Genomic DNA, 17,875 nt, shown 5'->3' with positions numbered 1-17,875 from the left:
AAGAAAAATTATTGTACAGTGGTATTCAGTGCACAAATAGCTCTTGCAACAAAGCTATTTTTCAGTCTGTTTGTTTTTGTTTTCAATGACTTGTACCATCTGCCTGATGGCAGCAGTTCAAACAGATGATGTCCAGGGTGGAAGGGGTCCCTGACTATGACATTTGCCTTCCTGAGGTAGCGACAAGTGTACAGTTCCTCTAGTGAAGGTAGGGGACAACCGGTAATCTTCTGGGCTGTGGTGACAACTCTCTGGAGAGCTTTCCTGTCTGCAACCATGCAGCTGGAAAACCACACACAGAGACAGTAAGTCAGAATTGTTGTGTGGGCCGCCAGAAGAGGAGGTACTGCTGGCCCACCACCAGAGGGCGACCTGCCTGAAGTGCGGGCTTCAGGCACGAGAGGGTGCTGCCGCCACGGACACAGCTGGGGGTGACAGCTGTCACCCATCTACACTTCATCATACTACTCCATAAAACCTGGACGTCATCTCCACCTTGTTGCCGAGATATCATCTACCTGTGAAGGTAATATCCTCAGCCAGAAGCTAATTGTGTCTTAGTCTGAATTCATTTTGCAGCTGCTTTCCTGTGGAGTGCCTTATCAGTGAGGTTGGTGTAATCAGCGACGCCTTCGCTTCACACCCCAGCCAGATAAGTGTTGAGACAGGAGCTGCACGAGTGTGTGTGAGAGGTGGAGGTGGAATCTCCACCATTGTTGTTACTGGGTGTACACACACCCACTTCTTATTGTTTCTGCTCCTCGCCAGCAGTACCAGATCCGACATTCGGAGACGGTGGCCACCTGGGGACTCGGGACTTGGCGGCTCCAGTATTCTCCAGGTTCGGTGGCGGAGGAAATCGTGTGGTTCCGGTTCTTCTCAGGACAGACGTCTTCTATCCTCGAGCCTGCCCACACATCACCATTGTGGATTGACTGTTTGCAAAATTCTGTATTCCTCTGTATTGTGGTTGTGCTCATTCACAACAGTAAAGTGTTCATATTCGACTCTTTCATTGTCCGTTCATTTACGCCCCCTGTTGTGGGTCCGTGTCACTACACTTTCCCAACAAGAATGCTCTCTATGAAGCAGCAATAAAAGGCCAACAGCAGTCTCTGTGGAAGATGGTTTTTCCTGAGAACCCTCAGGAAGTAGAGTCTCTGCTGTGCCTTCTTGAGCCATGGTGTTGGTACTCCAAGTCAGGTCATCCCTCAGGTGCACACCCAGAAACCGGAAGTCAGAGACCCTCTCCACACAGTCTCCACCAGTGACCAGTGGCTGAATGTTCATTTTTCTCCCCCTCTAGTCCACCACCATCTCCTTTGTCATTGAGGTGTTCAGGGTCAGGTTGTTCTCTCTGCACCACACAGACAGCTGCTGCACTTCCTCTCTACAGGCGGTCTCATCCCCTCCAGAAATGAGTCCCACCATGGTGGTGTCATCAGCAAACTTGATATCGTTGCTGGGGTGAGAGGGGGTGCAGTCGTAAGTGTAGAAGGTGTAGAGCAAAGGGCTCAGCACACAGCCCTGAGGAGAGCCGGTGCTGAGGCCAATGGCCGAGGAGATGTGAGGGCCAACTCTTACCCTCTGAGAGTGGCCAGTGAGGAAGTCCAACATCCACTGGCAGATGGAGTGGGACACCCCCAGGTCCAACAACTTAGTCACCAGTCTGTTTGGAAGGATTGTATTAAACGCTGAGCTAAAGTCCACAAAGAGCAGCCTAACGTAGCTCTCCTGCTGCTCCAGGTGGGACAAAGCCGCATGTAGGCCTATAATAATGGCGTCCTCTGTGGACCTACTAGCATGATAAGCAAACTGGTGAGGGTCAAACCCAGGGGGAAGACAGGAAGTGATTTAGGCCCGGACAAGCTTTTCAAAGCACTTCATAATGATGGGAGTTAGTGCCACCTGGCGCTAGTCATTCAGACCACTGATCTTGGTCTTCTTAGGGAGGGGGACAATAATAGAGGACTTCAGGCAGTGGGGGGGCAGCCACGCTCAGGGACTGGTTAAAAATGTTTGGAAAAACTCCAGCCAACTGAGCCACACATTCCCTCAACACCAGACCTGAGACGCCATCTGGACCCACAGCTTTCCTTGAATTCACCCCCTTATATATTCTTTTAATTTGGTGGGTTAAGAGATAAAAAAGTAAATCCTTTTGGCTTTTCCCTTTGGGTCAACACAGTAAATGTGTTTTGTATAATAACACTACCTCTAACTACCTCATGTCTCTTAGTGACATGAGATTCGGGGTTCCACAGGGATCCGTTTTAGGCTCCTTGCTTTTCTCCCTGTATGTAGCACCCCAAGGGCGTATACTGCGGCGTTTTGGGATTGCCTTTCATTGTTATGCTGATGATACTCAGTTGTACTTCCCGATAACTGCAGGAAATCTTATTCCCATAAAATCCCTGGAGGACTATCTTCTGTCAGTGAGAAGCTGGATGTCTAGTAACTTCCTACTTTTAAATGCTGATAGACTGAAATGATGGTTCTTGGTCCAGCGAGACATCAGCATCAATTTGGCCAGCTGGTGCTCAGCCTGGGTTCGTGTATCATACATCATACGGACAAAGTGAGGAATCTTGGGGTACTTTTTGATCCTACGTTATCCTTTGGCCCCCACATTAGAGACATTACGAGGACTGCCTTCTTCCATCTGCAAAACATAGCGAGGATTCATCCCATCCTGTCTATGGCTGATGCTGAGACTTTGATACATGCATTTATTTCTTCCAGACTGGATTATTGTAATGCTTTATTTTCTGGTCTGCCACAGTCTAGCATTCGGGGTCGACGTTTTTCATTAAAAAAAATCTCCTTTAACAGTGGAATATCCGGATAAAATGCTGAAACCGACTTCTTCTGAAACTTCTCTGTTCTCCCACGACGTCCTGGATCAATAGAGCCTGAAATGTGGAGGTTTTCAGCTTGAAACAGGCTGACGATGGCGCCTGAGAGCGCTGCGCGATGTCCTGCACCGTGGGAAGTCCTTAAAGCGACAGTATCACCTCAAAATCTCTCATCAGCCGTTAAAATTTTCACCGAAAACCAGCTTAATTTTTCGAACCGTGTCCACTTCGATGTGCCTCACAGGTTTAGAAAAAATTTTGATCAAACAAAGCGCCAGTCTCTCAGCAACTTCTCAGACAAAGGAATTCCGACGAGGGGCTGGACGACTCCTCCCACAAGGAGTGCTCACAGGCGAATGACGTCACTGACAGGCGTGGAAAAATTCATGCATGCGCACGAGGGTTCAAGCATGTCTGACGTAAAAACATGAATGACATGCATATAGTTTTTGAAAAAAATAAAAAGGACCTATACCTTATTGACAGCCCTCGTGTATATATATATACATCCGCAAAATGTATTGTAAAACACTCCAGAGACGTTATCAGGTTACAAAAACAGCGTTTTCAGTTCTAGAAGTGTTCATTTCTCACTAGCTTTTACATAATGTATGACAAAGGTTATATTTACACACAAACGAAGCAGTTTGCAGCTAGGCTGTGACGTCACCACGCTAATGTCCACGAAATGTATTTTAAATCACTTCAGAGGTGATATTAAGTTCCAAAAACAGCATTTTCAGTTTTAGAGGTGTTTATTTCTCACTAGCTTTTAGAGGATATATGAGAAACATGTTATATAAACGCATAAATGAAGAGATTTTACAGAGACCAGCCACTGACATCACAGTGCTGCTCTACTTTCACCTACTGTCACCCCTGCCACTCAAAAAAAAAAAAAAAAAGGGGGAACACAATGTGACTTTTTAACCTCTTAAAATAGGTTAAGGTTAGCCATCTTTGAACTTGTCTAAGGTCTGTGTCCTAACAATGTTCAATGTAAATTTGGACTTATGCTGAGCACAGACAGACGGACGGACAGAAGCAAAGTCTTCACAATACCCAATGGCCATATGTGATGGCTTTGGGTAAAAACCACCACCAGATAATAATATATTTTTTTTTAATTATCATGTTAAAAAATGGATAGATAGATCGATAGATCTATCGATCTATCTATCTTTTCACTCACTACATTTTACAAGGTAAATGCCTGAATATTATTCAAAGCAATGAAATTATTAACTTATGTGTTAATGGTTCCTGAATTTCACATTCTTATTTCCAAATCTGTCCTGATACTAAAGTGGTCTGAATGTGAAATCTGCCTCCGTGTCATCGCTCTTCCACTCTCGTCTCAGTTTGAGTGTGTTGTAGTATGTAAAGTGTAGCCTGTTGCCTTGGTAACCATACTGCTCAACCAGCTCTGCCCCTGTACTTACTGGCCAGGCATACTTGAAAGGAATCACAATGTGTCCATTACTCCCGTCCTCTCCTCCTCCATCGTGGCTCCGGTGGTGGAGTAACTGAGAGTTTCCGCCCAGGATCCCCGTGCTACCTGAACCAAACGTGCACGCTCCAGTCGGCGCAACTCGAGCCTGGTACTCCTTGAGGCAGGCATGGAAGAAGGTGTCACATTGGTCCCGAGCAGAGCAGTGTTGGGCCTCCAGCGCAGCCTGGAGGTCACAGCAGTCTCCGCTCTGCAGCAGGCCGTGGCGGTTCTGAAAGTGACGAATTTGAAGCTCAAACATTCCCACTGCACAGACAGCCTGAGGGACGAGCAGAGAGAGAAGAGAGACGGGGAAGACGTATCATTCATATGTTACCTGCTGCAGAAAAGAAATGTAGCAAAACAAAACAATCCACAGTGACTATTTAAAATGATATTTCTGAGAACACACAGTGGAGCTCTAAGGATTCATTGTCAGCTTTTTGATTAACTTAAAGAACTTGTTAAGGAAAATGGTGAATTTTGGCTTCTCCAACTGTCTCAACCATGATTTGCTCTTTATCTGCTGTTTCTGTCATTGCAAATGGAATTCTTTTGGGTTTTGGTCTGCACCTTGGGAGAACAAGTATTTTAATTATGACACTTCTGTTTATAGAAAATGGGCATTTATTTATTTATTTGTATAAAATACTGGCAAAGACTTAATCAGGAGATGAATCACAATAGAGTGCTAAATGCAGGTCTTGTAAATATGTAATATGATGATCATAAGGAGTTTATAACACAGCTGTTCTTCAAAACACTCCAGCTGTAAAATAAAATCAATAACCCATGATCATTTTCTCTGACATGTTATTGTAGTACCACATATTTTCTTTGTCTGTTCCATTAGTGTATATGTGTTGCATTGCCACAGACTGAAAACAAATAAATAAAACAGAAAAATTATTAAAAATAAATAAATAAATAAAAATCTCCCCCTACATGTTCTGGCTTTAGCAGGATGGTTAAATCCATGTTTTGTACTGTTAACAATTACAGTTTTATCTGACAGAAGGACATCAGTCTAACAAGTTCCTCTTGTTGGTTAAAACCAGCTTTTTGTCAGTGTCACTACTCTCATTGTTCTACCGCTGACATATACATGTGGGACATATAGACCCCCATGTTCAAATCTCCAACTTTTCAGTAGAAAAAAAAAACAAACTTGTTTACAGCGTGCTAAACATCACCCTACAGGGGTATATATATATATATATATATATATATATATATATATATATATATATATATATATATATATATATATATATATATATATATATGTGTGTGTGTGTGTGTGTGTTTATAACATCAGTTTGAGCTATATTAAGTGAGAAATGTATGAATAATTGAAGGGTGTTGTTGCTTTCACTTATAGCTAGCATGTGTAGGGGAGCCGTGTCCACAGCCCCAATACCAGAAGCTACTGCTAGCTAGCTGCTGCAGATACAACTGTGTTTGTCCTTTGTGAGCATTTTATTACAAATATCTGAGATAATATGGTTTGCTCTGTGGACAATTGTTCTAACCTCAAATGAAATTTTCGTATAATATAATTTGTATATTTGCCCCATTTGCACTAAATACCAGCTATCCGTTAGCTGGATGACATGAGAGCCACTGTTACGTCACAGCTGCTAAGGCAGTTAGCCATCATAATTTTTAATACCTGCACTTAAGCTACCCATCACAAAAAACACCACCCAGTCCAAAAAATATGCATTAATTAATCACTTCAGCCTAGGTTAGCCTGTTAGCTTTAGCTTGTTAGGTAAATCTGAGATTGGGGGTGTGTCCTGGCTTCATTACTTCCTCCCAGGTCTAGCCAGTCTTGCCCACATTCCACCTCTTTACCCATTTATAAATTGGCAAAGAAGCAGGCAGAGTCAGTCATCATTATCAATGCTGCCCCACTGAGACTCAAACCCTCTCTTCAGAAAACCTATGGGTGATGTCACGGAGGGTTTGTCTGGTACATGTCTATTAGCGTTACTTATTGTGCTTCACTCTTCTCAAGAACATACGCTGATGTACACACAGGCAGAATTCAGCATGTTTACACACATAATTTACACAACTATCTGAATTTACAAGCCTTTGCTGAATCTATGAAAATACTGTGTAATGCTAGATAAGGGAAAGTTGAAAGAAGATTATAACAATGTTCTTAGATTAGATTAGATTAGATGAGATTAGAGAGAACTTTATTGATCTCTTGGGAAGAATCCCTCTGGGAAATTGAGGTTCCAGCAGCATTGTGTAGTAGCACACATGGTAAGAAGCATACAAATTTTTAAGTGAAGTGAAAAAAAGAAAAAACAACTGCATGAGTTACATTAAACATGAAGACATTAAGTTCATGAAGACATTACTTCATGAAGTATGTGACAGCAGAGGAAAAAGAAAACACATTTTGCATCACTGCTTTATAACGTTGCATTTGACCGCTCGTCTCCTCAGTGTCATTAAATACGTGTGACACCACATGAGACAAAGGACTGAATATATTTCCCTTCCACACCTCTGTCTATGCTCACCACACAGGACACGTCAAACTTTTTCACAAGGACAGATCGTCTCATATTGTCCTCTAACTGTTTATCTCTCCATCACTTTCTTTATTTCTTCTTTCTAACTTCCTCCACCTTTCTATCCCAGCCAGTCTTTTCTCTTTCTTTTTATTCTTCCTTTGTGTCAGTGCCACTCCCTTCTTATTTGTCGCTCTTTCTTCCCAGGGGTTGGTGTCACTGGGAACCTGCTCACGCTCGTTTCTCCTCCTCCTGCTCCTTTCGCTCTCTTTCTGGGAACAAACTCTGACCCTCCTATCATTTCTTTTTCTCTAGCCATCAGCTCGTCTCCACATTGTTGTCATTCTCATTTTCATCCTCCCCCCCCCCCCCCCCCGCCCTTTCTTCTCTCCGCGCGGGCTGCTTGTATAAAGATGGGTGGAGGGAGTGCGAGCTGTGTCTCTGGTGTTAACAAGACCCCCTGAGAGTCTCGGAGCGCTGGGGTCACGTACGTGCATGTGTCTGTCTGCTGTGTTTGCGTTCACATGTCTATACTGTATTGTTGTAGCTTTTAAAAATGGTTGCAGTTTTGTTGAAGGTAAAACACAAAATGAAGCAGTCGTTATCTCAGTGTGACATGTGAACCCCTCTGCTGACAAATAAATCTAACGCACAACTCTTTTGGCATTCGTGCACAAACTCATTAAGTCCGATAATGAGAATGGTATATCTCCTGTGGTTTCATACGTGTCACACAGATGTAGCTGCAAAGCGTGAATTTGGGGTTTGAACATCTATAAAAAATGTTCCACACATAGACATGGCAGAAACATGGCTTTTTGAAGCTTTCAAACAAACCAGTTTCTTCAGAAAAGACTGCTTTGAAACGCTCAAAAAACAGTTAACCAGGCGCCTCAGAAAATTATTCATTGTCTCAAAATAATTGAAACATAAATTGACAGATTTTCATCAGAAAATGATGCTATTTTAGTCTTGATGCTTCAGAAAATGACTAGACCAAACCAGGGAGAGTCGTAGACTCTCACCCACATCACACTGCAGGATCCAGGTACTCGGTGACCCCCCAAAAACCAGAACCCTTAAAAATTGCAATAAATCCTACAAAGGTCCAGCAATTTCTTGAAATTTACTGGACTTGAAGGTCAGTCTGTGTGCGATCATTCCCCAAAGTTTCAGTTATCTTGGTCGTTTTGCATAAATGTCATGCTCTTTCTAAATGATGCTCCAAATGGTATGATTTTTTGGCAAAATAGGCCTCTAGGAAAAATGTCATTTCCTTGGTTGACCAAGACATGTTGGATGTCTTCCTCAACATGTTTTGGTGCCTGGAGCCCTATTTCACCAACAAATCATACCATTTGGAGCATCATTCAATTTCAATTTCAATGTATTAATTTATATAGCGGCATCTCACGACAGAGTACCCCCAAGGCGCTTCACACAATTCATAACAACACAAGGTAATTTAAAATCAAGAAAGACACAATAAAAAGATAAAACACAGTAGAATAAAAAGAAATTACAAGGCAAACATAAAAACAAATTAAATTAATGATAAGACATAATAAAGTGGGTCTTCAGTCTTGATTTAAAAATCTCCACCGTGTCAGACTGCCTAATAACTGCAGCTAGGTCGTTACAAAGAGTCGGACCATGGATGGAGAAGGCTCTATACCCCACAGATTTTTTTGTTCACCCTCGGAACACACAGAAGCCCTGCGCCCTGTGACGCAAGGGCCGTGCAGGTACGTAGGGCTTAATCAAGTCCCCCAGGTGGTAAGGTGCCAGTCCGTGAACAATTATATAAACCAACAATAAGACTTTAAAATCTGATCTGGCAGAAACCAGAAGCCAATGAAGGGACGCCAGAACGGGTGTAATGTGGTCAAACCTTTACTTTGTGTCAAAAGTCTGGCAACAGCATTCTGCACTAATTGAAGACCCCGAATGCTAGACTGTGGCAGACCAGAAAATAAAGCATTACAATAATCCAGTCTGGAAGAAATAAATGCATGTATCAAAGTCTCAGCATCAGCCATAGACAGGATGGGATGAATCCTCACTATGTTTCGCAGATGGAAGAAGGCAGTCCTCGTAATGTCTCTAATGTGGGGGCCAAAGGATAACGTAGGATCAAAAAGTACCCCAAGATTCCTCAGTTTGTCCGTATGATGCACAACACACAAACCCAAATTAAGCGCCAGCTGGTCAAATTGATGCCGATGTCTGGCTGGACCAAGAACCATCATTTCAGTCTTATCAGAATTCAAGAGTAGGAAATTACTAGACAGCCAACTTCTCACAGATATAAGGCAATCGTCCAAGGCTTTTATATGGGTAAGATTACCAGCAGTTACCGGCATGTACAATTGAGTAACATCAGCATAACAATGAAAGGCAATCCCGTAATGCAGCAGAATATGCCCAAATCATATCATTTGGAAAGAACATGACATTTATGCAAAACGACCAAGATAACTGAAACTTTGGGGAATGATCGCACACAGACTGAACTTTAAGACATTTGCAGGATCTATTACAATTTTTATGGGTTCTGGGGTTCTTGTTGTTTGTATTTTTTGCCGGGGGGGAGGGGGGGTGTGGATCACTGTGTATAAGCACAGATGTCGCAGACCAAACAGTTGCCCCTAAAAATTGGTCCACCCTGCCTTTGGGACCACGACAGCTCCTCTGAGACAGACTCTCTTCCCCCAAAGCGATCAAAGGGAATAATGGAATTTTTAACCATCAGATGACAAGGTAAAACATCTTAAATCATTCAAAAGTCAGTTTTAAGCAGAAATGAGGCAATAATCTGTGATACTCTGAAATGACGGCAGTGCTCCGATCGTTTCCTTCATTTTTTATGATCAAATAATGTTGAATTTATGTGGAAATGATTGTTGAACAGAAGCTTCAGATATCTGTCACTGAGATAGATGATAACTGGAGTGCAGTTTTAAGCAGAAACGAGGTGATAATCTGTGAAATAGTGTCGATGCTCCAAAACGACACATGCGCAGTGAAGGCAGGGTGGACCGATTTTTAGTGGGGACCATTTGGTCTGTGACACCAGCACGCGTCAGTCTAAGCAGGCCCATTTATGTCTTCCTCAAAGAATGATTAATTTTTCAAAGACTCTCAATACGACATTAAACATTTCCTTCTCAAAATAATGCTGCTTCAAAATGACAAATTTATCATCTGCTTTGGATAAGGATTCCGTTTAAAAACACTCTAAAGATGAAACTGAACAACTGCTTCATGAAATGACCTACAGTTGCTAATAGTGGTGTAAGAATGCATTGTGAATTGTGATAATCACGCGGTGATGCCGGTGCCTTTGTGGTTAGCACTGTTGCTTTACAGCAAGGAGGTAGTGGGATCGCTTCCCACCTGGTTCTTTCTGTGTGGAGTTTGCGTGAGTTCCCTCCGGGTTTTCCGGCTTTCTCCCACTTCCAAATACATGCAGGTTGGGTGAACGGGAAACAGGAAACAGGAAAGACAGCAGGTGTGAATGTGTTTGTCTATATGTGGACCTGTGAAAGACTGGCGTCCTGTCTAGGGTGTACCCTGCTTTGCGCCCTATGGCTGCTGGGATAGGCTCCAGCCCCCCGTGACCCTTGACTGCAGTAGGTGGGTATAGAAAATTAATGAAAATCGTAAGGTTTGCATTAAACCTTTTTTTACTTTGTATTGTGATTCCATGAAAAATGAATTACTGCACAAAAGAAATAATCAGAAATGATTCATAAAATATACAAGTAGGAAACAGATTTCATAAACATACTCAAAACACTAATTGAAATATTTGCTTCTGTAAGTTATGTTGTTGTGAAATGTCAAACACACAAAATGAACCAGGAGCTTCAGATAATGATTCAGTGTCTCAAATGCTTGAATCACTGCAAATTCAGCTTCCTTCCAAAAGAAATAAATTCTGATTCCAACTCTGCTGGGTCAAGTAAGTCTCTTCAGCTGCTCCCTTGTTCTCACTCAGGGTCGCCACTAGAGGTGGGCGATACCGGAAATTTTGGTATTGATCCGATACCAAGTAAATACAGGCCCAGTATCGCCGATATCGATACCATTATTGTTCATATTTAAGATTCATAGATCCAAAGGATCCAAAAGACCTAGGATAGAATTTCGCCAAACATTGTACGTGACAACAAAATACTTTATTATCACAATCAACATTTTTGTTTAAAAAAATATCACTCAACACAACTTAAAACAAAATCTCCTGAGGTAGAGGGCTGACAAACTACAATACAAGGGTGCGCTGCTCCGTGTTGTGTGACACAGCGCAGCGCTGCTCTTACAGAGAGTAGACTTTGATTAATCTGCGTGCGCAGCAGTCAGTGCCTGCGGGACAGAAAAAAAGCTTGAGTATCGATCTTTTTACACGAGGATCGTTCAATATCAATACCAGCGTTGGTATCAATACTAGGATCAGAGGTGTCAAGTAACGAAGTACAAATACTTCGTTACTGTACTTAAGTACACTTTTTAGGTATCTATACTTTACTCCATTACTTATTTTTCTGCCTACTTCCGACTTCTACTTATTACATTTTCACACAAGTATCTGTACTTTCTATTCCTTACATTTTTAAAACAAACAGCTTCGTTACTCTTGGCTTCAGCGCCGGTGGATGTGCGCTGACGCCTCAGCGCACATCCACCGGAAGCTCGAGGTGCCAGCGCACATCCACCGGCGTGGCTTTACCGAGGTGCCAGCGCGGATTTATCTGACCATGGGTCCGAAGAAGGCACTGACGGCGGAGGAGGGAGACGATATCAAGAAGTCCCTGGACTTTTTGTCTGAGGAAATCTCTGTTGTTAAAATGCAGCAGAAATCCATTATGGAGCTGGTGGAAGAAGTGAAGGCTCTCCGGATCCAGAATGCCGAGAAAGACCGGCGTCTGGTGCACCTGGAGAACCGTGTTGCAGAGTTGGAACAGTACACAAGGATGAACGACGTTATTATTACAGGAATTCATATTAAACCTCGATCCTACGCACGGGCGGTGTCAGAAGACAGCGGAGGGGAGGCCAGTGAGCAGGAGGCCAGCTCAGTGGAACAACAGGTGGCTGACTTCCTGCAATCTAAAGATATTCAAATGGTCTGTAATAACATTGAAGCGTGCCACCCCCTGCCCAGGAGAGAGGATGGAGACAAGCGAGCAGTTATAATGAGGTTTGTCAACAGAAAACATAAAATGGCATTGTTAAAACAGGGACGGAAACTTAAAGGAACAAACGTATTCATCAATGAACATCTGACCAAAAGAAACGCAGACATCGCCAGGAAAGCTCGTCTCTTAAAAAAAGCAGGGAAAAATTCAACAGACATGGACATCCAACTGCAAAACATTCATCAAACTGAACGGAACACCAGAACAAGCGAAGGTTATGGTAATCAGGAACATCAAGGAACTGGACAAATACGACCAATAAGGTATGAGGACACAAACACATCACAACACCATGACACAGACCAGAGGAACCTATTCATCTACTACATCATCTACATCTGGAGACAAGAAGGATATAACTCACAGGATTGCTGATCATGGAAAACTAGAACTGAGAACATTTAAATACACAGACCACAATGTACTGGACTTGGAGCACGATATAGACCTGGACAATAATTTCTTCTCAAATATTAATGACAGTTGTTGCTATTATACAGATGAACAGTTTAATCAGATCATTAAAACGGATAACAAATTATCAATAATCCATTTCAACAGCAGAAGTCTGTATGCAAACTTTAACAACATTAAAGAATATTTAAGTCAATTTAAAAAAATATTTAACATAATTGCTATATCAGAAACATGGATCAATGAAGATAAAGGAATGGATTTTGAACCAGTCGAAGCAGTGGTTTGCAGATTGAAGCAATGCTTCAACCTATTGTTTCGTTTATTCTTTCTTTCTTTCGCTTAATTTTCCCCCGCTAAAACCCTAAAGAGCATACTTCTGTGAGTATTATTTACCTTTTCTATGTTAAACCGACCTGTTATGGTCTTCTGAAACAGTTGATAGATGTATTTTATAACTTAAAAATGGGAGCGACGCATGTCTATAGCATTTTCAATGTTAAAAGTTAGCATGAAGCAGTTCCAGCTGTCTTCACGTTCGGGTGCATTTGTTTTCAAATTGTAATATTTCTTAAATTTATTTTTGTTTATATATTAATAATCTAATGATAATTATTATATACAATTTCAGAGAAAGAGACAAAAAGAACCTGAATAGAAACACAACAGAAAATAAAATATAAAAGCAACTAACAATGAACATACATACATACATACAGAAATAAATAAGTGTTTCCTGTGAACACCTAGTGACTCTTACACCTCCATTTCATCCCTGTTTTATTTAAGTTTAATGACAGTTTGTTTCGGTCAAACCATATTGTCAGTGTGTTAATTTCTTCAGTGATTTCCTCCAGAACTATCTGCCAAACTAGAAAACTGCTGCTTCCTCATAAGAGCAGAATACTACTGGAATGAATCTGAATAAGGAAAGTTTTTTTTTTTTTCTCACTAAATGGATGCTGCACTCACTGCAGTTTATTGTCTGGAATAGTCCCAGATTGCATTTCAGAGCTTCTAGAATTGAAACATTTTGGTGCAGGTGGTGTTGGGGGGTAATTTTGGTTTTTGGGTCTTGGGCCACATGTAGAACGAATCAGTTTTTAAATTAAGCTTTCAATTCATATAGTGGCATCTACCTTTTTTTTTTTTTAAGGTTACTTTATACTTTTATACTTTAAGTAGGTTTTGGAGCACATACTTTTTCACTTTTACTTGAGTAAAGAGGTCAAGTTGATACTTCAACTTTTACCAGAGTGTTTTTAAACTGCAGTATCTATACTTCTACTTAAGTAACAAATGTGTGTACTTTTGACACCACTGACTAGGATCGACCTGTCCACCTCGAGTCACCACAGCATGTTGCATGTTAATTTGGCATATCTTTTACACCGGATGCCCTTCCTGACACAACTCCACATTACATAGAGAAATGTGGTAAGGGTGGGGTTTGAACCGGGAACCACTTGGCCACCACCCCAGCAAGTCCACAGAATCCAAACTGTTACCACAGTCCGTTACTTTAACCAGCTCTGTCTAGGAGCTCCCAGAGCCTCAGTCTGATGGCCTATTGTTCCTGGAGCTCTGGATGCACGTCCCTCTCTTGCCCTTGTCCCTGCGCGGGATTAAACTGCTCCACATCAAAAGACTGGTGGCGATACAGTGGCACTCATCACTCTACATCTTCCTTTCTTCCTCGCGTCCTCTCTGTGCCTGAGCCATTCCCTGCATACCAGCATTTCAGCGCTCAGTTTGAGTGCTGAGACAAAGACAGACACAGGGCCCCGCCTGACTCCAAACATCTCTGCAGGAGAGTGTCGGCAGCTAAATACTCCCAAAAGTCAGGGGAGCTCACAGCAAGACTCCTAGAGATCAGTCATGTGAAGAACTGCACATGATCTCCATTTAGCAGTGCAACAAACTGTCAAAGTGCAGCGTCACAGTGAAAAAAACAACTACATCAAAGTTTGGAGATTTCAGCTTCAGCTCACACCTGTAAACTAATGACTGATAGTGTTACAAAAATGTTTAATTTATAAATGAATCATATTTTAAAGTAAATTAATAGTAAACAACTCTATGGTAGCACTAAATAAAGCATATACAGGGCATTGGGACTCACTCTCTTGTGGTTTACTTGTTTTTTATTGTTTTATGACCTAAAATAATTTTTTAAGACTCATGATTGTTTGAATAAAATCCATCCATCCATTTTATATAACTGCTTACTCCAATTAAGGGTCACGGGGGGCTGGAGCCTATCCCAGTGGTCCTAAGGTGAGAGGCAGGCCACACAGGATGCCAGACTGTCACAGGGCCACATATACACAAACAAACACATTCACACCTATGGACAATTTAAAGTTTCCAGTTCATATAACATTCTTGTTGTTGGATGTGGGAGGAAGCCGGAGCACCACGCAAACATGGGGAGAGCATGCAAACTCCACACAGAAAGGCCACAGGTGGGAATCGAATCCCATGACTTTCTGACTGTGGGGCAACAGTGCTAACCACTAAGCCACCATGCTGCCTTGAGTAAAATATACTCAACAAAAATATAAACGCAACACTTTTGGTTTTGCTCCTATTTTGTATGAGATGAACTCAAAGATCTAAAACTTTTTCCACATACACAATATCACCATTTCCCTCAAATATTGTTCACAAACCAGTCTAAATCTGTGATAGTGAGCACTTCTCCTTTGCTGAGATAATCCATCCCACCTCATAGGTGTGCCATATCAAGATGCTGATTAGACACCATGATTAGTGCACAGGTGTGCCTTAGACTGTCCACAATAAAAGGCCACTCTGAAAGATGCAGTTTTGTTTTATTGGGGGGGGGATACCAGTCAGTATCTGGTGTGACCACCATTTGCCTCATGCAGTGCAACACATCTCCTTCGCATCATCCGTGAAGAGAACACCTCTCCAACGTGCCAAACGCCAGCGAATGTGAGCATTTGCCCACTCAAGTCGGTTACGACGACGAACTGGAGTCAGGTTGAGACCCCGATGAGGACGATGAGCATGCAGATGAGCTTCCCTGAGACGGTTTCTGACAGTTTGTGCAGAAATTCTTTGGTTATGCAAACCGATTGTTTCAGCAGCTGTCCGAGTGGCTGGTCTCAGACGATCTTGGAGGTGAATATGCTGGATGTGGAGGTCCTGGGCTGGTGTGGTTACACGTGGTCTGCGGTTGTGAGGCTGGTTGGATGTACTGCCAAATTCTCTGAAACGCCTTTGGAGACGGCTTATGGTAGAGAAATGAACATTCAATACACGAGCAACAGCTCTGGTTGACATTCCTGCTGTCAGCATGCCAATTGCACGCTCCCTCAAATCTTGCGACATCTGTGGCATTGTGCTGTGTGATAAAACTGCACCTTTCAGAGTGGCCTTTTATTGTGGACAGTCTAAGGCACACCTGTGCACTAATCATGGTGTCTAATCAGCATCTTGGTATGGCACACCTGTGAGGTGGGATGGATTAGACTGGTTTGTGAACAATATTTGAGGGAAATGGTGATATTGTGTATGTGGAAAAAGTTTTAGATCTTTGAGTTCATCTCATACCAAATGGGAGCAAAACCAAAAGTGTTGCGTTTATATTTTTGTTGAGTGTATATATAACTAGCACATTGTGGGGATCCATGGGCTCTAGATTGGGTAGTGTTTATAAAATAAGTAGCTGACATTTTTCAATGGTGGTAATAAATTGTGCAAAGTTTCTGTAATGAGTTGGAATAGCATGTGAGTCCAGAATGTTTTTGAACCTTTGACCTCAACAGTATTTATTAGAAGAACTCAACCCTTTTATTTCCTGTTAATTATGTAATTTTTTAATGTTAATTTACTGTCTTAATGTATTTATAAATTGTTTAGGATCTTCTTATCATACACATTATTATTATTATTATTATTATTATTATTATTATTATCATCATTATTATTACTTCTATTTTGTCATTTGATTTTTAACTGGACCACAATGGAAATAACGGTTTTCACTTTTATGTGTCATCTGTGTACTTTTAAAGTATTTACAATTATATTATGTACTTACATTGAACTTACTAAATAAAATTACACATGCACACCTACATGTACACAGATGCAACTTCGGTTATATAGATTATTTACCGCCCCCTGCTGGAATGGTGTGTGAGTCCAGATGTACGAGGTCTGTCCAAAAAGTATCAGACCTTTTTATTTTTTTCAAAAACCATATGGATTTGAATCATGTATGCTTGCATGAGCCAACCTTGAACCTTCATGCGCATGCGTGATTTTTTTCACGCCCGTCAGTTGCATCATACGCCTGTGAGCAGGCTTTGTGTGAGCACTGGTCCTCCCCTCTCGTTGGATTTTCATTGCGAGGTGGAACGATTTGGAGCTTTGCTGCATCAAATTTTTCCAGAAACTGTGAGAGACAGCCAGGTGGAAACCATTCGGAAGATTCAGTCGGCTTTCGGTGACGATCCTATGGGCATCACACAGATTAAGGAGTGTTACAACCGGTTTAAAGACGGCGCACAATGGTGGAGGGTGTGCCGCGCTCCGAGCGGCCATCGACAGGCTGAAACGACCAGATCATTTCCAAAGTGAACGCTGTGTTGATCCGGGATGTCGTCTGACTACCAGAGAAATTGCAGAAGACGTGGACATCAGCACTTTTTCGGCACATTCCACTGTTACAGGAGATTTTGTAATGAAAGACGTGCGGAAGTTGGAAGTCTCACAGGACATGTTGTGACATGTCCAGCTCTTACACAATTCCTCGGATACTCACTCGACTGAAAAGCCACCAAAAGCCGTTTGAATCTTCCGAATGGTTTCCACCTGGCTGTCTCTCACAGTTTCTGGAAAAATTTGATTCAGCGCTGCTCCAATCGTTCAGACATTTTGCTCGCAATGAAAATCCAACAAGGGGGGGAGGACCAGTGCTCACTCAAAGTCTACTCACAGGCGAATGACGCAACCGACAGGCGTGAAAAAACTCATGCATGCGCACGAAGGTCGGTCGGTTGCGTCATTCGCCTGTGGGCAGGCTTTGAGTGAGCACTGGTCCAACCCCTTCGTCAGATTTTTATTGTCAGGGAAATGGCTGAGAGACTGCCGCTTTGCTCTATGAAAATTTTTTCAGAAACTGTGTGAGACATCCGAGTGGAAACCATTCGAAAGATTCAGATGGCTTTTTTTGCTACGAGAGGATGAGCGTGGCGCTAAGCATGGGCGTGGTGCTAATTTCAAGAAGTTCAAAGTTTATAGCAACAACAGCATGGGGCAGTTTGTGTACGAGGTACTACGAAGACTAACGAGGATTATACATCTTTGAACAATATAGTCCCCTCTTGTTGATGCTCTAGTGCCCATTCCATT

General features: G+C 42.1%; 1 protein-coding gene and 1 long non-coding RNA gene across 2 annotated transcripts in view; one reads left to right on the top strand and one right to left on the bottom strand.

Annotated features, from left to right (window-relative positions):
- LOC117508550 (protein jagged-1b) overlaps nucleotides 1-17,875 on the bottom strand; it is a 266,488-nt gene that overhangs the window by 214,247 nt on the left and 34,366 nt on the right. The window contains exon 2 of the mRNA XM_034168334.1: nucleotides 4,298-4,624. Within this exon, the coding sequence (XP_034024225.1) occupies nucleotides 4,298-4,624 (327 nt within the window). The remainder of the gene's footprint in view (nucleotides 1-4,297; nucleotides 4,625-17,875) is intronic.
- Nucleotides 1,113-13,345, top strand: LOC117508551. Its single transcript, XR_004560122.1, has 3 exons — nucleotides 1,113-1,284; nucleotides 6,920-6,922; nucleotides 13,335-13,345. It is a non-coding gene; the product is annotated as an uncharacterized LOC117508551 (long non-coding RNA).

Source organism: Thalassophryne amazonica, chromosome 4 (genome assembly GCF_902500255.1).
Source record: "Thalassophryne amazonica chromosome 4, fThaAma1.1, whole genome shotgun sequence".
Lineage (NCBI taxonomy): Eukaryota > Metazoa > Chordata > Actinopteri > Batrachoidiformes > Batrachoididae > Thalassophryne > Thalassophryne amazonica.
The sequence above is the reverse complement of the archived record's forward strand: the minus strand, read 5'-3'. Positions and strand labels throughout refer to the sequence as shown.